The sequence below is a fragment of the Alligator sinensis genome, unplaced genomic scaffold, assembly GCF_000455745.1.
Source record: "Alligator sinensis unplaced genomic scaffold, ASM45574v1 scaffold872_2, whole genome shotgun sequence".
NCBI lineage: Eukaryota > Metazoa > Chordata > Crocodylia > Alligatoridae > Alligator > Alligator sinensis.
Window position 1 is genome coordinate 2,106,159 of NW_005842132.1, and position 21,181 is coordinate 2,127,339.

The window sequence follows — 21,181 nt, forward strand, 5'->3', positions numbered from 1 at the left end:
GGGGGGGGGGAGAAGAATCAAGGGAATCAGAATGAAGCAGTATGCAGAGGTCCATGCTAAATACACAAATGAAAGTAATTCCTCAAAATTATTTTCTCTACTACTGGAGAGCAGTGGCATTCCCAGCAAGAGGCCCGATTTTGATAGCTGCTGGTCACCAGTAAGTCCGACAGAAATGGAAACTAAGGGAACCCCCAACCCTTGAAAACCCAGTGCATGTTTGCAAGGAACTTCATTTTTTTTTAATTGAATTTTATTTCCATATGCGATTGTCTAGTTGGGCCAACATGCAAACTGCCTCGCTGCAGCCGGAGGGGAAATTTTCACTGACATGACATTTTGCAGCAAAATGTCACAATCTCAATGGATATTTTAATAAACTTACCTCAAAAATTCCTACTAATCTTCCTAACGTCCCTTTCACTCCAGCCTATGGAAAGTTGAGAGAGAAAAAGAAAAAAGGCTTAACTACCACTGGACTCATTTCTTGGTTTCCTGCTTGACTGAAGCATTCGTAAAAACCAGGAAGCAAAAAAAGCAAGCAGTCAGTTCATCTGAAAACAGCGCAGTCACGAGAGGGATGATGTAACTGTACCATGAGCCCCACAAGTGCAACCAACTGCAGAAATTTGCATTAAAATAGCTTGGATCCATCTTACAATCCATTTGCTAAGCCAATACTTGCACTTTGATATGCCCTCAGCAAACCAACAGGCCCCACATGGGCGACTGAATAGGACACAATAAACAAAGTTTGAGCCTGCATAAAACTCGTTCTGTGGCTTCACAATTATCATCCAAAATGTTTCATCCAATTAAAAAAAAGTTTTAAAAAAACAGGTTTAAGAAATTCACTGTACAATGAATACAGAACACCTATTTATGCCTCTAAACTAAGCAGTGTCCCATCCCCTGGTAATCTAAGGACACTATATGCCCTTTGTGTTCTTGAAGTCTGCTAATCAAGACCAAGCAAATATTTGGGCAAAATATTACTCTGAAAATGTTTAATCGAGCAGAGTCCTTCTGCTTCTTCAGGAACAGGAAGAACACCAGGTTTGACACAACACGCAACTCAGTTATATCAAAGGTGACCTTCAGCCCTGGGCAGGTATCTCAAACAGCCCATGACAAACACCACCTTTACATGTAGGCTAATAGTTCTCAACCAGAGTGTTGCAATGCAGGCACTGCTGCCCCAGCAACAGCAGCCAGGTGAAACTGCTCCACATGCTCCTCCTGCATTAGGGCTCTGATCAGCCTAGAGCAGGCAGGAGCCGGCTGGTGCTGTGTAGCCCTTCCCAGTCTGGTCCCCCTTATGGCCCTCCACAAAACAAAGGCATGTGGGACAGTTCCACCTGCACGCCTGTTTCCAGATAGCCTGGGAAGGATTGGGCAGAGGGGAAACAGGGACCAGGAAGGGCTACATAGTAAAAGGCAGCTCCTGCTTGCTTTAGGCTGATCAGAGCCCTAACGCAGCATTACTGTGTGCATGTACCAGCCCTTGCTGGGCTGGCTGCACAGCAGGCATCTGGGGCACTTATACCCAGAAGCAGCAGAACCTGGTTGAGAAGCACTCGGGTAAGTTGAGGCAGCACCAACACTGGTTCTCAACCAGGGATGCTGCCACATTCAAAGAAGTAGTGGAGGGCACTCCAGTAGCCTAGAGCCTGGACACAAAGCTACATGTGGCATGTATCTGTATGTTGAAAGGGGAGTGGAGATGTAATTTAGCGACAGTTTACTGCTTCCCAATAGCAGAAAGGTATTGCTGATGATTCCTACTTATCTAGTGGCTAAGAGACTGCTTTCCAGGAAGATACTTTACAAGTGAGTAACTTTCATAATAATAATATTAAAGATCCCAATCCAGTCAGTGAACACAGGCAGAGACAAAAGTGGCATCATAGCGATTTGCATCTCAGTCCAACCACAACTGATACAACCACCTGAAACAAGAACCCAATTGTGACTCCCTGCACTCAAAAGCATTAATGAGGTCTGCAACTATGGCAATAGAAACAAATAAAATATGGCAAGAGAAGCAGTCTCCCTAACTTGTGGTCTTGGAGAATAGGCCTTCCAATTGATCTTTAATGTTTTTCTCAAATGTAAAATCCATGATTCCATCACTATAGCTGGTGCTTCTTCCCTCACCCAACACGTGACATGGGCCACTGGCCGTGAGCAAACTCTGGAACAAGCTATTTTTACACAGCCATACAGACCGTTATCCAGGGCAATGTATAGTATGCATCACTGTACTTGAGACAGATTTCTTATTTGACCTTTGCAGACCAGTGATTTGATCTGGAATTTCTGGTTGGACTAAGGACATGTTGCCTGCCTTGATCTGGAATGGAAGACTTCTGCAGCTAATCTGAACCAGTTTCTCTCTCAAAGTCAGTTGACAAGAGCCTCAGTTTGATCTGGTATCAAAGCTAGTCCCAGGGACAAGTAAGGGCAAACAGAAGCTGAGAGATCTAACTCGCGGCCAAGCGCCTTTTTCACAATCCCAACCTGTGGGAAGCGCAGCAGAACAACCATAGCAGCTACCCGTTCAAAGGCAAAAGGGGGGGAGGGGCACAAAAAGCTTCCACCTGCATGACACGCAGTTGAATAATACTTAAAGCAGAGTCCAGCTGTTGTTTTTTTAGGCAAATCAAGGAACTACTCCCATAAATCACGGTTAAGACAGTGATTTTCTCATAGCAGTAACAGAAATCAAACAGCTAAGGGAACTTTGTGATTCTCAGAGTACACCTCTCCCTAGAAAATCATAGAAAACCTAGTTCAACTAAAAACCCTGGCAAGGAGAGAAGAATGCGTCCATAAGCCCTTCAAACCACTCCCAGGTGGCAGTCCTTTCCAGCAAGGAAAATGCACTTGGGACACAGGACTGGAAGAGGCTTCCTGAGCCATTAAGTCCAGTCTTCTGCATTTACGGCCAACCACCTGGACACCAAACGATCCAAGAGGCTCCCTCAGCAGCATGGATAGCCCTCAAGGGTTGCCTGCAAGAGACTGAACAAGACTAGCCACTCCAAGTTGTCATATACACCCCAGCCACAATTCACCCTGCAAAATGACACAGATAAAGATCCAGGGAGACCAGGATGCTGCCAATGTCTTGCCACTGTAATGGGAAGGAATTTGCTAAGTTCAAATATACTCGGATCCAGGGGCAGAGCTGTGAGCATGCAGGAAGCATGCTTGGTAACTTTTCCATTAATAATGCTCCTCCCACACACCTCCGCTGTAAAATTTACAAAAAATTTCCACGCCAAAAATCACAGCCACACACAGCACATTCTTCACTTGGTTCTCAGATAGGAGGTTACCGAATCCTGCCCAATACGTCAGTCCTTCTAGTTCCTGCTAGTTCTGGTGGGGATACAACACAAATACAGAAAGTCTAGCTGGGCAGCTGCTATGGTTTGGCAGGTTCACCCATGCAAACAGCAGCCAATTGAGCATTTTACCTCTATGCAACTAGTCAGCCCATAAACCAAGCAAAAATACTACATAAGTTTTGCTCCTGATTTCTGGGGTTTGGCTGCCAGTCGTAGCCAAGCAAGTTGGCTTCTCACCTTACACAGATTAGACAGGCAGGCAACCAGTGAAACACTCCAGTACTCCAGTAGATAAGGGCCTTTTCAGCATCTGAAGTACTGTAAACACCATGATTGCGGACATGGGTTTGGGAAGACAAGTCTCGATTCAAATGATCAGCCTCCTCCCTCACAGAGATCATCTAGGACCACTTTAGGGATGAATTACGGTGAAAGTTTCATAGTTTCCCTTCCAGCCCCTAACCTCCACGACCTTACAGATCATTGGGTCCAGCCTCCCTGCACTTGGGCAGGAAAGACCGCTGGGATCAAATGACCCCAGCCAGATGGGCGTCAAGATGCTTTTTGAAGAACGCCAGGGTGGGTGACTGTGGGACCTCTGGAGGGAGCCTGTTCCAAACCCTTGGCATTCAACTAGTAAAGAAGTTTTTTCTTATGTCTAGTCTGAAGCAATCTTCGATCAGCTTGTGCCCATTATTTCTAGTCTTCCCCTGGGGGGCCTTGGTGAATAGTTGCTCCCCCAGGCCCTGATGTACACCCCTGGTATACTTACAGGCTGCCACCCAAGTCCCCTCTGAGTCTTCTCTTCTCCAGGCTGAACAGTCCCAAGTTTTTCAGCCTCTCCTCCAACCTCTAATCATTAGCGTGGCCCTCCTTTGGACTCTCTCAAGCTTCTCCATATCTTCCTGAAGCCCAGAACTGGACACAGTACTCCAGCTGTGGCCTCACTAATGCCAAGTAGAGCAGGAGAATAACTTCCTTAATTTTGCTTGAGATGCACTGGTTGATGCATGCCAGCATACTGTTTGCTCTGCTAACTATAGCATCACACTGGCGGCTCATATTCATTTCATGGGCAATCATGACCCCCAGGTCCCTCTCAGACATGGTGCTAGCTAGCATAGCACCACTGAGCTTGTAAATTTGTTGCAGATTTTTCCTCCTCAGATGGAGCACTGTACACTCTCTTAGTGTTGAACAGCATCTGGTTCTGGTCCGCCCATCTAACTTATCTGTCTAGGTCCACCTGGATCGTTATACTACCCTGATACGTGGCCGCACTACCCCAAAGTTTAACATCATCAACAAACTTTGCCAGTGTGCATTTCACCCGCACATCCAGATCACTGATGAAGTTGTTGAAAAGCACTGGTCCAAGTACCAAACCCTGAGGGACCCCACTGGCTACCTTCCACCAGGTCGACACAGATCTGTCTATTAGTACTGTCTGGATCCGACCCCGCAGTCAGTTTCCCACCCATCTGACCGTTGAACTGTTGAGTCCACAGTCCCCTAGTTTTACCCTGAGCGCCTCACATGGGACACCAAATCAAAGGCCTTCCCAACGTCCAAGTAAATGACATCTACCTCATCTTATCCAGGTGGCGAGTAACCGGGTCGTAGAAGGAGATGAGATCAATCAGACATGACCAACCCGTGACAAAACCGTGCTGGCTGTCCTTCAGAATTTTGCCTTCTACTAGCATATCGCGTATGGACTCTTTGAGAAATTTTTTGAGGATTTTTCCTGGGATTGAGGTCAGGCTGATCAGCCTGTAGTTCCCTGGGTCCCCTCTCCTCCCCTTCTTCAAGATAGATGCAACATTGGCCCTCTTCCAGTCTTCTGGGCCCTCTCCTGAGCACCATGAGTTCTCAAAGAGGTTCGCTAGCGGTCCTGCGACGACTTCTGCCAATTCGTTCAGCACTCTCGGATAGAGCTCATTCAGTCCTGCTAACTTATAGATATCCAGCCTCTCTAGCAGTTCTTTTACCAGCTCTACGTTGACTGTTGGTAGGTGATCATCCCTATTGTGATTATCCTGTATCATATTTGCATTCGGCAGGCTACCACTCTGAGTTCTGAGCTCTTAGTTTGGGCACTGAGAGTCACTACAGAGGCATCCTCCAAATTTCATCTCTCCAGGAATATTCTATGCCAAGACAACTTTACAGTCTACAACAGCCAATGATTTCCAGAGGATTCAGTGCCGTGGTGTAACATGCTGGCAAATCCCAAAATGAAAGAATATGTATTGACAATACACAAAAAGGAGGTTTTTACCTATATCTTGCTCAATCCCAGTCCCCTAGGGGAGACAGAGAGAAATGCTACAAAAATGCACTATACAACACGTTTCATAAAAAAAAAAAATAAGTCTGCATTTGGAATGCCCCATACAAAAAAGGTATGCAAAAGAACAGAAAGCATCTTTTGTTTATATGGGCTCAAAGTAGCATAAACTTGTGGTGAAGGTTAATAAATGGAGTATAAAGCTGGAAAATTGAGTGAAAGCGTTTCATCTGAACCACATACAAGAACCTGCATAATCTAAATAAGTGAGGCTGCACAACATATGCGCACAGCCTGAAGTCATGAAGAGCACTTACAGCCACTCTTTGTAAATGCCAGGTTTTATTCCCAGTAAACACAAACATCTCTACTTATTGCAAGACACAAATATTATTAAGGCAGTATGCTGGATTATGTAATTATGCAAATCTGGTGCGGCTCCTGCTTCTGAACACAGTGTCACAAATCCCTGAGACATTCTTAAAGGCACATGCACACACTTGCATGCAAAATACATGATGCGTTTTTTTTAAGTGCAGCCAAATGGAAGAAATTCATGAATCTCACTCATTTGATTCTTCAGATACAAGACAAAATGCAGTATCCTCCGCTGAAACACATACTAGTGTAGGTTGTCCTATCACGTGATCAGATGTCACACAGAAAAGCTATATAACACCAAATTAGGGTTGATTTCAGAACTCCAAGGTTTTACTCAGTGATCTCCTATTGGCCCTAAATATTAGAAGGATTGCTTAAAACTTTGATTTTGCAGAACTCAAGGTATTCTGCATCACTTGACAACAACCATTAAGTTTTTTTTTTACAGTATCTGCAGCCAATCATTATGGGCAGAACTGCAAATCGGGAAAGAATGCCTCTTATCTTATAAGAGAACACCGTGAAACTGCTGAGCGGACGTGGAGGTACAGGAAGAAACATTATATTAACTTGATTTTATAGTGACCATCACCCTGGAATTTTCTTTTCTGTTTTAGCCAGTCCAGCTTGAAACAACAGCATTGTTCTACCCTTTAGTTTCCATACAACAGCATTCCTGGAATATTTACCATCCCTCCCATTCCTGGACATCATCTCTAGGCGAGGATATATTTTACAAAATCATATAAATACTCTCAATGTAAGCATCTTAAACCTCTGTTTTCCTTGATGGCCCCCTCGATAATATTAGGAATTTACAGGAAAATATGATCTAGGAACCCTGCAATATACTCCAGCTTAGATTTCTGTTAGCAAATGGTTTACCCTTGCTCTCAAGAGCCACTACAGTTTTTGCAACAAGAATGTTTCTTAAATTTGCCAATTGCAAATTTTTACAATAATCTTTTGATTGAGCAAAATAAGATCTGAATAGCACGTACAGCAACTGTTACATTTGCTGAAGAGTGAACTACCTTTGTCGTTTTGTCCAAACAGATCACTCCACAAATGCAGAAGATGGGTGCACACCGCTTACACCACATCCCACATCACTTAACAAGACAAATTATGCTGCATGAAATTGTATATAACGACATAGGTCTCTCAAGGTAACGAAGTGACAGCTGCTCTAAAAAACAGATCTTTCCATCATCTTTGCTTCTATGTTATCCTGAGGGAGAAATGGAGGATTCTAGTGGATTGTAGACACAATCCACTCACATCATTACAAGGTAATTTTTTAGCCAAAATATCAAATCCTCATGACAAAGAGTGCATGTGCTACGCAATGATAACTTTTTTTTTTTTTTTTTTTTTAAGGAAAAGGGTTGAAGATCTCCAAGAACAGCAGGTTCGGGTTTCATAGCTGAAAATAAGTTTGCGTCAGATGCAAAAAGCAGCCTGCAGCAACACCATCTGTTCCTAGGGACAGCTTTTATTTCCTTGCATCCGAGCTGAAGAAAATGCCAGTTGGAATTCCAATTATTTTACTTTGCTCTATTAAGCTCAAAGGCTGCATCTATACTAGTTAACCGTTCACCTTGAGGATTCAGCTAAAGACACTCAAATCCTAGCTACAACATAGCAATCACCTACCCAAGTTAGAGGCAAAGTATAGCTGTTAAGTGAGAGACAAACACTAATACATATTCAGGGATCCTGGTTTTCTCTGTTTAAAAATCATAAATTCTGATAAAAACACAAATTCTCCTATTAAAAAAACAAAATCGCTGATTAACATGAAACGCCACTCTCTCTCTATATATAGGTATCAATTGAACACAATGTTTTATTGATATATTTACAATTTTAAAGCCATTTGGAAGCCCACCAGTGCCTCAATCACTATTATAAATAAATTCTAAATACCTAGAGAATTTGGCATTTGATTTTGGGGTTAAAATAAGAGTTCCCCTTGCCTTCTTTTGCCAGGGCACAAGTCCAGGCCCCTCACTTCCAAGCCACAGCCCCCCAGCCCTACGTTGGTGCCCCTCACTCCCCATGCACAGCCAGGCCAGGGGCCTGGGTCCGCAGACCCCTGTCCACAACAGCGCCCAAGCCCCGGCTGCTCTTCCCCCATGGGCAGCACGGCTGGAGCGGAGCCCGAGGGAGGCTGGATGTGGGCTGCCCACTGCAGGCTTAGGCTCCTCACCCTGCTGCCCTCCCTCCCGGGGCCTCTACAACTTAGCAGGTGGGACCCGGTGTAGCAGGGCAGAGCGGGGCCGGGCGGGAAAGCTCTGTGCCACTGCCAGGAGCCCCACGGTGCTACAGAGAGGCGCCCCCTGCACATCCAGCAGCAGCAAGGAGCATAACTCCGTCCCGCCACCCCCGCTGTTGCCAGACGGGCAGGCGGCACAGGGCTCGCAGTAGCAAGAAGCTTCTCCACCCGGCTCCGCTCTCCCCTGCCATGCTGGGTCCCGCCTGCTGGACCACGGAGGTCCCAGGGGCAGGGCAGCAAGGCAGGGAGCCCAAACCCAGTGGGGAGCCTGCCCCTGCCCTGCACACACATCTGGTGTCATATGCTCCCCCTGCCCCCTCCCTGGAAGCGCTCGCAGTGGCAGGGAGCCAGCCCTCCCACAAGTTTCCAACAGTCCTGTCCCACTCCTGAGTAGGCCCCAAGACCCACCCGCTGCCCCAGCTGGGCAGCAGCCCCAGCCCAAGCCCCACCCAACTCCCTCCCTCCCTATGAGGGCCTCAATTCCCACCCCCTGCCCCAACACGAGACTCACCTGTGGGAGCTGCTCTCCAGGCTGCCTGGCAGCCATGCGCATGCCTACATGTGCATATGGTGCCCCCTGCCGCCCCACCAGTGGCCTTCCCCTCCCAGCAGCAAGGACCGCTGGCTCCCACTGAGGAGCCAGTTGTTTGTTTTTTTCTAAAGCTTTTTTTGTTGTTGATTTTGTGGATTTCACAGACAATCCCAGATTTCCTGGTTTCCAAAAACTCCAGAAAACAGTGATTAAGTAGGTCCCTAGTCATTATCCAATGAGTTTAGCCTAAGACTCCTATTTTGTTAAACACGCTCTTCATTAGACGCTCCAAACTGGGTATTACATACCGTTTCCCAAGACGAAATTTTGGGGAGTGAGGGGGGACACAGTAAAGATCCAGTAATCAGGAGAACCGTAGGAAAAATGTGTTCCTATGGTACCTGTGTTCAGCATCAGTAATTTTTGTTCTTAAAGGTAACCTCATTTCTTCCAGAGAGCGAGCACTAAGGTCTTTCTCAAGTTGATAACTGTAATAAAAGGTTCTAGCTACATCATGTTTCAGCCACTTGTCAGCTATAGAAAGATTTCTAATCTGCAGAGACAGCTGCTGCTCAGTACGCCTGTTTATTGCCACTGTGGCAAAGAAGAATGTCTAAGTCTCCAGTCATAGCAGATCTGATGCAGACGCTGGTGGGTGTGACAAGTGTAGGTACTTGTCGAGTTTAATGCGTCTCATGGTACCAATTAATATGGATGAAGGACCCCCTAACTCAAACTAGAACAAAGAGAAATTAAGGAAGTCGCTTAACATCAATGCTTGGTTTTCATTTCATATTTTAAAAGGCACGAAAACCAGGAAATGAAACGGGCCAATTTAGTTTCTCTACAAAGAGAATGACATCTATTTCAGGGACAAAGTTTTATGAAATGCATGAACTAAAACATGATGAGATCAAAATGGAAAAACAAGAATTACAAACGTTAAATGTAGTTTAAACTCAGGTATAGCAGGAGAGGAGTTTTTCAAGTGATCTGGTATACCAGACACTACAGAAATAGCACCGTTTAGACACATTTAGAATAAAAGTTACTTGAAGTTTACACAGATCAACCACATAAGCTTTTTTGTCCATAACTGCTCTGGTGGGGGTGAGACAGAAACTGAAAGTCATCTGTTGAGAGGAAGCAGAAGTAAGCAACAGGACAGATCAAACAGTGCAGTATATCCCAGCTGGGCTATACTGTACAGGACAGTATTTAGTAGGACAGTATTTAGTAAAATCCAATTCCAATCCCTCAGACAGACACAAACTAACAGTTTTCCTGCTGCTTTCCTATTTGTTTAGGAATAGAAGTTAAATCCAAGTCAGAAAGTAATAGACTGGGGAGGAAGACACATTTTAATTCTGATACCGGGGAGGTTGTGACCCTGAGTAGACAGCAGCAGGTGGGAGAACAGCCTTTGATGCAGTAGTCCTGGATAGAGTCTATTATTAGCATTTGTCCCTTCTACCACTGGCAGTGGTAGCTGCAAAAAATGGTGGTTAGGGGCTTATCTACCTCCAGACAAAAGCTGGTTTTCATTTCTTCCTGTCCAAAGAGAAGCAAGGGAAGAGCCTATCACCACATCCAAACACAGACAAGCGAGACCAGCACCCAAGAGACTATCCAAGTAGCTGGAACACTACTTTTTATTGTCAAATAAACCTGAAGCAGGACGTGGGAGCTATTTTATAATGGTTGTGTGATATGCCAAAAAGACTAGTACCACACACTGAATACAAAGCATCATATTAACCACTGTCATACACAGACAACTCTGTTGGCCTTCAATACAGTTATACCTGCTTATGGCAAAGATACATTTGGTCTATTTTACTATAGGATTATGGTAGTTTGAAGTCCAATTTAGTCTATTACTGCTTCTAACCTTCCCACCCCGCCCTCCAGGGCCAGCTTCTGCTAATAATAAAGGTTATAGCAGATGAAGAAGTACATTTAATATTAGCACTTATATTTGTCACCTGAAGTTTCAGAATGTAGTAAGTACAGCTTATACCTTACAACTAGAGCCATCTTGAAGTCAGGCCCAACATTCAAAGCAGAATTAAGTCCGAGTACCTGTATATCCTGCAAATAAGGAATTTGAGTACTCTGATGTTAAGTGTGACAAACTACATTTCAATTAACATTTAATGATAATTAACGCGACTGGAACCACACCAAGATCAAATGCATGTTGTGCAGACAGCAGGTTACTTTCTGTCTTTTCCATTTTCATATACAGTATGTGTTAAAATTCACAAATATTTAATTAGTAAATTCTAGGGGTGCACCGATAGAGATTTTTTGGGCCGATACCAATGGCCAGTTTTTAAGGAGCCATATCGGCCAATACCTGACTTCTTCCCCCTATTAGCCTGGGAAGCCAGGCCCCTGGAAAGCCAGGCAAGTATTTGAGGAGTCAGGTAGGTGGGCAGGCAAGCTGGCAGGAAAATCATCAACATCACATTCCCCAAGAACAAACAGTTTTGTCAAACTGGCATATTTCCGAGGCAAAATCGTTTGCTGGAAAATTTCCAACTAGCTCTATGTAAAGGCAAGCGTGAGCACAGATCTAGTTGAAGGTGTCTAACCAAAAAGCCACTCCCCAACTTGACTTGTGATTTCAGGCAGCCACAGGGGGGGCGGGGAAAAAAACAAATCTCCCATTACCCTGGCTTTGGATACTTTGCAGTTTTCAGAACACCATGTCTAAAAGAAAAAAAAGTTTTGTTCTGACCAAACAGTTAATTCCTAATCCTGTTAACATCCAGTGAAGGGATGGTTACAGTTTTAAGATACAGCAGTTACAGAAAAAAGAGATGGTGGGGGGGGGGGGGGGGGGGGGTGGTCGCGGGGGGGGGTGTTCTGACTGCGGTAGAAGCGCAAGTTCAGATAGGGTAGAAACCTCTGAGCTCTTTCTACAGATCACACTGTCCAAAAACATCCTGAGAGAAATGACTGCTTAATGGATATGGCTCCAATGTTACCGCAAACTGAATTAATAGCAAGGAAAGCTACTTGGGCAGTAAGAAAAAGCCCATGAACAATCCCTGGGGCTCAAAGAGAGGTTAGAACAAGCAAGTTAGTTTTCAGCAATGTGAGCACTTCAGAGAACAAAAAGCTAATCAGACCACTTTGCCTGAAAGACAAAATCTAAAAACAGATCTAACGATCATCTAAGTCTGACCTCCGGCACAGCACAGGCCACAGCAGGTTCAGTACAATCTTGTAGACAAGGCACTGAACTGGGACATTTGAGTCTGGAGTTTTATTCCCAAATCTGCCACTGACCTACTGTGATGCCTCTAACAAACCCACTCTTACCTTAGCCTTTCCTTCATCTATTTAAACTGTAAGTTCTTCAGGCAAAAAGCTCATCTCTTCCCATATGCTTGCACAGTGTCTAGCACAATGGGACTCCGATCCTGGCTGAGGGCTTTAGGCACTACTCTAATGCAAGTAGCATTAAGTAAGTGCTGTAAGGGAAGACTGCTCAGGTCCAAGCATCTGTTTACTTTCTGCTTCATATAATGCTCAGAACATTTAATATGCATCCCCTTAGGATGGGAGAAGCAAAGGTGGCATGTTCAAAGGAGTACTACTGCAACTAGTTTGGACAAGACCGGCCTGGCCAGCTTTCCTGGTAATTCTGGCTAATAGGGGAAAGCATGCAGGAACTTTCTCCAGTGTCTGGAGCAACATGTTAACCTCTTCCTTTAGGATACAGATACATGGGTTTTAATGCCACAGAGCTCAAAAGTCCTGGAGAAAACCTGACATTTCCCACACTCCTGGAAGCTTAGACAATCTACCTGATAGGCAAGAGGATAATTTTGTGCCAGAAAAGATTCTGGAGACTAATCCTAGTCAGGAGGGGAGCTCCAACTAGCATTTCACCATCACAACACACATATACTACAGCCATTCAGCTGATGCATTGCGAATTCAGGCAATGAACCGAGTTCTTGTAAGCCATTTACAATTGCCCTGGTTTCCAGCCAATTAATTCTCCAAAACACCCTGCTCCTTGGACCACTGCTCCTGTCGAATCACAGTTCCAAGTCTAAGAGTGGTGTCCAGTAATAGACTATGCCCCTAAAATAATAAAGCTAGCATTTTAGCAAGTAAGAAGTCATTTGGTGAACATAAGACTCAGATTTAGTATAGTTATAATTTTGTCTAAGTAATATACATTACAATTACAACTGGCAAGTTAGAATTTGATTTGAAGACTAACTTTCCCCAGCACACCAATCCAAAAATGTAGCTCAGTGGTATTTATGCCATTACATTTACTGGATTAAACAGTTATAAGCAGCTGCAACACTGATCAGACAGTCACCCAGGAATTCCAAATAGGGAACAGATTGATCTTACAGAAATTCAGTTTGAGGGGTGCCTTTATCACAAGCACACGTGATAGATTGATTTGATTGCACCTCTGCCCTTGCTCCAGACACCCCTGGATATTGCAGTGGTCAGCAGATCCTGTAACCCAGCCACTTTTGGTGCCATTGATGTTCATGGTTTGTTGTGCAGCATTCAAGGGGGCAGGTACTTCACTCTGAGCAACTCAAGCACAGCAGGCTGCCACAGTTTGAATTACATTCTCATTCGGCAGCAAGCCACGTGAGCAAGGGAACACCAGCTGAGCCAGAGGGATTATCTCAGCCAGCCCAAACCAGTTTCTTCACTGCAAGCTGAGTCCATGCCAAAGCTTCCTTTCAACCACTTAGCTGTCATGGACTGAGAGCAGCTCCTCCAAGGCTCTCAGCTGCCAGAGAAAGGGAGGGTCAAAGCAGATTTATTTTAGGATTTGAAAGGTGAAGCCAGGGATCTGCTGAATGGACCTTTGACTTCAATATCAAATAGCTTTATTATTATTAATAGTCATTTGTTTGTAAGCAAGAGACTCTATGCCGAAGAAAAATATGTCACTCTCCTGGTTAAGCTCAATACAGTTCATATTTGCCATAAAGGTATTCTGCTGCATTCTTAAAATATTTAGCATTAAGGATGCCATGTTACAACAGAGCAACCACTCCTCAGGCCCGCAGATGTGGCCAGACCCACAATGCTGTTTTCATATAAATAAAAACAACGATCAGCTTCCTAAGAACTGGTAAGAGTAAATAAAGGGAGACCAGAAAAGATTTTTTTTTTTTTTTTTTAAAGAAAAGATATCAACACATAGCCCTTTTGTTATATTGATGTAAATGAATTGCTGTGAGAGAAGAGACACCAAAGATATTCATAAGTGCAATTATATTAGCCCCACCTGCAATTTAAAAGAATTCCTTGGCTTCATTATGCAGTGGAGGCAATCAAAGTATGAAGTTCAGTTGCCCTACCCCCAATCCACCAGAATATCCAACGGGGGTGGAGGGCAGAGGGCAATCATAACCCTACCCTCATCTGACTTTAAAGTAAATGGCATAAGGAGAAGCAAGAGCGGAAACATTTGAAAATAAAAAGGCTTTAAAATACTTGAGGGGTACCTGACCCTCCCCTTACAGGGATACAGTAAGGCACCAAGTGGGCTATTACAAACAAGAGTAAGTCAATGTTTGGTATAAAAATTGACCAAAAAAAAAAAAAAAAATCTAACATAGGCTTTATTAAAGAGTTAGATAGGAAAGTCATTTTAAAAGAGTTCTATCTAGGCACACAGGTTCTAGGGATTTGGCATATTAGTTCAGGGGGGTATGTAGTCTAGCATTATTATTTTAAATGAAAGATTGTTAGACTCCTTAAGAGGAAAATATAAGAAATTCCATTCATGACAATTATGGAAGGCTTTGCCTACAGAGGAAGTTTCTTCCCAAAGCTCATCAGATACCTGTTGACTTTTGCCCTGTGTAGCAAGAAGGTTTATAACCCTTATAAAAACATTTTCAATCCTATCTTAACTGTGAGCTTGCTTGTTATCCATTCGAACATCTAAACCCCCCCCTTTTTTTTTTTTTTTTTTTTTTTTTTTTTTTTTAACTCTAAACACCCCCTGGCCTCTATGATACCCAACAGTAAATTCTACACATCAACCATGTGCTACATAGTTAATTTACAATGATCAATATTCAGTGCATTACTTGTTCTTTTAAATTGGCTGTACCATGTTCTTTTATGTAAGAGCTCAATTTATTTTTGTTACCGTTAATAATTCTGTGTACTAATTCTCCTACATTCCCTCTAAAATATTCCCAAGTAAAGAGAAAAGTCTTTCCATGGCTACAATCTCATGGATTCTCACCCTGGATGTTCAATCATGTGTATTCTCCAGCTAATGGACCAAAACACTATTTTAAGATGTCCCCAGTACAGCAACCTAAATTCTTCATAAGCCATCATTACAATCCTCCATACCTATTATTGGATAATGTTATAAAGGACATGAGTCCTTTTTTGGAGCTCACTTCACAAAAAAAATTGCATATTACAGGAGTACAGACAAATTAGATCTAAAATAGTAACACATTTAAAAAATGACCATAGTTTCATTCCGACTTCCTTCATCTAAATGTCTCAGACAGAAAGCGGTTGTTCTCATGCAAGAGAAGCTCTCTAAATCAACTTCATTTCCATTCTTCTCAACTCCTATTTCCTTCCACTGCCTATACCAGTCATTCTCAACCTTTTTAGAATGAAGGCTCCCCACCTCAAAAAATGACAGCTCTTAGTATTCACTTGGTTTTTAACTACAGAAAAAATGAGAGTATTTTTTCTGTTGCAAAGAAAGACCACAGCAGATCAGAACATTTTGAACACTAAAGATTTGTATTTGAAACCTCTGAATTTATCTTGCGATTCATGTTTGCACACCTACCAGTGCTAATATTGTCCAGCACCCTTGAAAGGATCTCAAGGTACCCCAAGGTGTCGTGACATCCTGGTTGAGAATCATTGGCCTATACCTTTGACATCATCCAGAACCTTGCATTCTCTTTGTACATCCGTCACATTCAAATATATATGTAATGTTTATGTGGATTTTATCTGCTCGATGAGCATGTTACATGTATTATTATTATTGTGTGTGTCAAGCTTTTAGTGTTATTAGCACTAACAAAAAGTTATTCTTTCTTCAGAAACCAAATACCTGGGGAAACACCAAACATTGGAAATAACATTTCTTGAAAAGTTTAACAACAGCCCGGAATTTTATTATTATAATATTTTACTAGATAAAAGAAAGCATCAGACACAAAAGACAACTTAAAATAAAACTTGTAGGTCTCTTCACAACAAACAAACAAAAAGAATGCGACCTTAAACTTTATAGTTCTTTTTGGACCTGGATCCATGAAATGTGCGAGAAACAAGGGTGTTTTTTTGTGATATCTTTTATTGGACCAACTGCATAGTTGGGAGAGATGATAAACAAGCTTTTGGGCCCAAAGGCCATGACAACTAGCAGCGGGACACCTTGTATTGCTGCTACTTGTCCGCAGGGAACGCCTGTGCCGCGTGCACTCTGACACGCAACAGGTTACCCCGGGGTGGGGTAGGAGAGGCTGGGGCCAGCGCTGGGCTGGCCCCAGCAGCCTTACCTGGCATCCTGGGGGCCTCCTGGAGCTGCGGCAGCAGCAATCCTGCTGCTCAGAGACTGGCTAGCAGCCGCACGGCTCCGGCCAGACAGGCTCCGGTTTTAAACGGGACATGCTACCCTCGCATGCACTGCTCCAGTTTTTTGTGGTGGTTTTATTGACCCCTGGATATCCAGGGGTCAAAAAAACAAAACAAAACCCTGCACTGCTCCCTTCAGCGTGGAGAACAGTTCAACATGCAGTTACGTGGCACCGCAGACGTGTCTGCGATGTCACATACCACACAGCCACACTCACCTGGGCATGGCCAAAGTGTCTTATCTTCAAAACTCATTTGGGGCCCAAAGGCTTGTCTAACATCTGTCCCAGCTACCCAGCTAGTCCAGTAAAAGATGTCACAAAAAACCTTGCTTCTTGCATATTATTACAGACAGCTTTTATATTTGCACTGTTAAAAAACAAAAAAAGAAAAAAGGGGGGGAGGATGCAGGAAATGTCACTCTCAAATATACACTGAAAGTTTGTTAAAAAGATGCCAAGATACTTACTCAACCTGCATTTCACTTGTATGAGGATAAGAGACTTGCCTCCAAAAATACTCTATGGTATTCAATTTATAGATGATATGCTTCAAGAACTGTTGATAATCCTGTAATGTATGCCAGCTTTACACTTGAAATTATTATTACCTTCAAGGATATAAAGATGGAGACAATAAAAACAGGAACTGACAGGGACACTGAAATTATTAATTATAGTACCTTGTAACAGTGTGGGAATACTGAAAAACAAGCAGGTTGGAGATATGCAGGTTATTTGGGAGAGAAGTATGGGAAGGCAGTATAAAGAGGCCTTGCTAATCTTCTCTGTATCATTCCAACTTTAGCATATGTGCTGCTGAAGCAAGCAAGCAGAGGTATCGCCCAACGGCATGATTCCAGGCAGTTCTGGTCCTCGTGGATACATACCTCTTCACAGACTTCCCGCACAGCAGCCATGTTGGGCTCCTCCTCCGGCTCCATGCCACCCCCTGGGACAATCCATCTATCTGGATGGCGACTACTGCTCACCAACAGCACCTGCAAACAAAAAAGGCTTAGTTTTGCTTTGAAATGGGTGTGTAATTGATACATGCACATGCACTGGCACCCTTTGTGGCACTTGGCTTTAAAACGAGACACGTGAGGTGAATGAAACCAGCACAACTAGGCCTCCTTAAAAAAAGAAAAAAGTTCTGCCTCTTCCTTTTGAGACTCAGGTTTTTTTCCTATTTAGATAGCTGCATACGCTCCATTCCATAAGCTATTCTAGTCACTCTTAATGCTTCAAAACACTACTACTCTGGATCAGGAGTACTGGCTGGGAAAAGACCGAATAAATTAAGCCAAAGCAATACAAAATGATGGTCAGCAATTTGTCAATCATAACAGCTGCATGGTGAAGCTGCATCATTGCAACTCAATGTCATCGCATATTGCTGACCAGTCAGGGTGCATCGCAATGCAGCAAAGTCAACAGACTACTACATTCTCCGCCTGTTTGTAACTCCATGACACAGAACTGTCTCGATTTTATCTTTTAAGCAGCATGGGTGGGCACTTTTGTGTCCTCTTTGTTTGTACTGTTACTGTAAGACTGCACACAAGTCATGTATCTGCCTAGTGAAATGGCTAAGTATGAGAGTTTGAGAGAAACAGTTTCAAGTTTGGTGACAGCTTCCTTTTATGCTTTTGAAGACCTCAGAAATGCATTTTATGCAGTAACAGAACATCCACATTAGTCTCTGTATCGCCTCTCTTGTTTCATCCCCCTCTGCTTGCTAAAAAGAGAGATGTTTCTAATCTACCATTCTTTCTTTCATCCTTTGGGACTGACTGAAAAGGATCCTGGCTAATCCTATCCCTTTGCTTCTCACGTTCTCTGTTATCTTGTGTGTCAGGCACCTTTGAAAGCAGTCCTGAGACCAACACTCACATTTTCCTGTTCCTTGGCTCTTGGGCGAGGTAAAATGAGGTGCTTTAACTGGATGCAAGAGAAGCAGCACCTCGAAAAGACGCCTGAATTACCCTAACCTAGAGACAGTGAAGATAAATACAAACACTCCCATTGCAACGCAAGTTTGCAAAGGAACACAGAAGCTTTACAAAGAAAAGAAGAGTTCAAGCATCTCAGTAGCAGAAATTTCATTTTTCCTAAATGTATTTTCTGGATGGATTTTTGAACTCCTTGTACCGCAGCATACTCCTGGGAGGTACAGTGAATGGCTTTGTTTTTTCCACTCCCCCCCCCATCTCCTCCCATCAACAAAAGCTAACTCACAATCCCAGCTGGCTGAAAAGTCCCCCAGAGAATACCTGGACATTGTGTTTACACAATCTGGCTGCTATTCATCCACAAGAGGAGACATAAAACAAAACTTGTCTGTTCCTTCAAGTCCGTGAAAAATGCTTATTCACTTATCCCCCTTGGAGCCATCATGTTTCTTCTCTCTGTTTCTCTGGCACAGTTACCAAAACCACTCTGAACCAAAGCAACTGCGCCGGAAACTTTCCAACACCCGTCAGTCCAAGTCAGTTACAGGCCAGCTGAAACGGTTTCTCTCAGCCATTTTAAAGCCAAGTTGTAAAAGACAATAAATCTATGTCTTCCTGTATTAGTGTTGCTTTACCACTATTAAGAGATGAAAGATTAGTTCTACTTCGCCTGAGGAATTCTGCACCAATATGACTGCACGTGTCAGTCAAAGTCATGCTTCCGTACCAAAAGCAAAATTTAAGATTTCCCAGGTTTCCTCCAGTTTATTACTTATCTCACCTACCAGCGGATCAATCTGCAGAATCATTTTCCTTTCCTCTGCCAGAAAGCTTATCGAAATGTTATGCAAATATGAACAATATACCCCTCCCCAAAATGCATGAAAACATTAAAGTTGCTAAGTCCACATTCAGAAGTTCCACGCATGCCAGAATGAACGATGCTGTGCAACCTTAATTCAGCCTCCTTGTGCACATGCATTGTGACGGCCTTCAGTCATATATACTATTTTTAACACCAAGCCCATTCTGCATTCAGTGCCTAGAATGGATGGTGCTTGCTTAATGGCTGGCTATTTGTTGCTTTCATAGTCTCCTTGTTCTCAGTTCAAGTGCCCTGACACAGACCCAGCAGGGCTCGCTGCAACACAGAGCTGCCATTACAGAGCACTTTCTGTTCGGCTGTTGACTGAAAAACCCCCAGTGGTTAGACTCTTTAAGGAATTCAGCTCTTAAAAATCCATGAAGTTTCTACTAATCCTAAGCTAACTGCAGAGGTTTAAGACTTAGCCAAATTTAGACAGATGTTCACTTGAACAGGAAAAACATATCCTTGACTCACAGGGCATCATCTATGCCAAGCTGAGTCTCTGCTCCAAAGGACGCGAGTGATAGAGGGGTTTTCAAAGAAAAGGTTACCAGAGGATTATAATATGGTACATTTTTCTAGCCTTACTCTGAAACAGCTGAATTCTAGGAGCTGAAATCAGCTGCAAATCTTCAGCTTGATATAGACAGCTTGTATGCAAAGTTTCAGATCAAACCACAGTTAAAGTTGAGTAAGAAACCAGCAAGGCAAACAGGGGCTTATATCGGGATGTGCTGTGATGGTAACTCCTAGGTCCCATCATAGCGAGGGTGAGTCTGCTTTCTTGAATTTGTTCAAACACTTAAAACAAAATATACTACACTCTTCCTAGACACTTGCACTAGTAGTGCCACCTGGAATAAAGGTTACCCAACACCTTCCATTTTAAGCCTCAGATTCCAGCTGCTTATGAAACTGTAAAAACTTTAAAAACAGACTGAACTCACCATGCCAAGAGATGCCCCCACACCCTTTTTTACTGGGGGGCGGGAGCAGAGGGAAGGGGAGGATGGTCAAACAGTTCAGCTACTAAAAAAACAAAACAAAATTAAAGAACAAAAGTTACATGTTGCCCACACTGAAGAATGTGTCTCCTCAGGAATCTGCTATCTCCCTATTTTGGAACTTGACATTTGGCAAAGGGGGTCACACCTTAGTGCCACTCTCATGAAAATCTGTCCAAATCTGGCCATGCAATAAAATTCCAGACATCTCCATCTGCACATAGTAGAGGCTTGCTAGGAGTTTGGCAGCCAAAAACTCTGAAAATTCCCTTTACACTGAATATAATTCCTCGTCCCCTGGCAAGTCCAGGAGCTGCCGTGCCATTAGGCTCAGCACTGAGCTCCCAATACCCTGCAATGGAAACGCCCATGCAAAATGTGGAGAATAGCAGCCAACTAACTGGAATATGGAAGTTTGAGGTGGGAGCAAACACAGACAGCCTCTACGCGGTCAGGGCCGTGAGGACCTAACCGTTCCAAAGCCTGGAACTGAACTCAGATGTACTAAGTACATATCATCTTAGAATCGCAACATCTCGCTCTATGATACTGCAGGCTTGTACTCCATATTGCTTATCAGCACTGGAGATTTCTAGCTTCAGGTCAGCAAATAATAGGAGGGATACGAATAAGTATAACAGGATGAACACAGAACTGTCTCCTTCCCTAAAATTGAAGAGATGCAATAGCAATGAAGAGGAAAATGTGTTTTCTAGTCAAGGTCTATCTTCTTGGTTCAGAGCATCTTCTGTCCAGAGTGCTAACTGCAGGACAACCCAGGTGAGCAAACCCCTAGAATATTGACTGAACATACTCACTGTTATCTACTTATATTTCTTCACAAGCGCAAATAAATATAACGTATCTGCTACTAAGTCACAGTACTAAAGCT

General features: G+C 43.4%; 1 protein-coding gene and 1 pseudogene across 1 annotated transcript in view; both read right to left on the minus strand.

The window, feature by feature from the left end:
• LOC102381897 (diphosphoinositol polyphosphate phosphohydrolase 1) overlaps nucleotides 1-20,252 on the minus strand; it is a 33,783-nt gene extending 13,531 nt beyond the window's left edge. The window contains exons 1-3 of the mRNA XM_025205844.1: nucleotides 20,233-20,252; nucleotides 17,353-17,463; nucleotides 386-430 (exon numbers count right to left, since the gene is read on the minus strand). Of these exons, the coding sequence (XP_025061629.1) occupies nucleotides 386-430; nucleotides 17,353-17,463; nucleotides 20,233-20,235 (159 nt within the window). The 5' untranslated portion in view covers nucleotides 20,236-20,252. The remainder of the gene's footprint in view (nucleotides 1-385; nucleotides 431-17,352; nucleotides 17,464-20,232) is intronic.
• Nucleotides 17,231-17,290, minus strand: LOC112550509 (annotated as a pseudogene).
• Nucleotides 20,253-21,181: the final 929 nt, after the last annotated feature.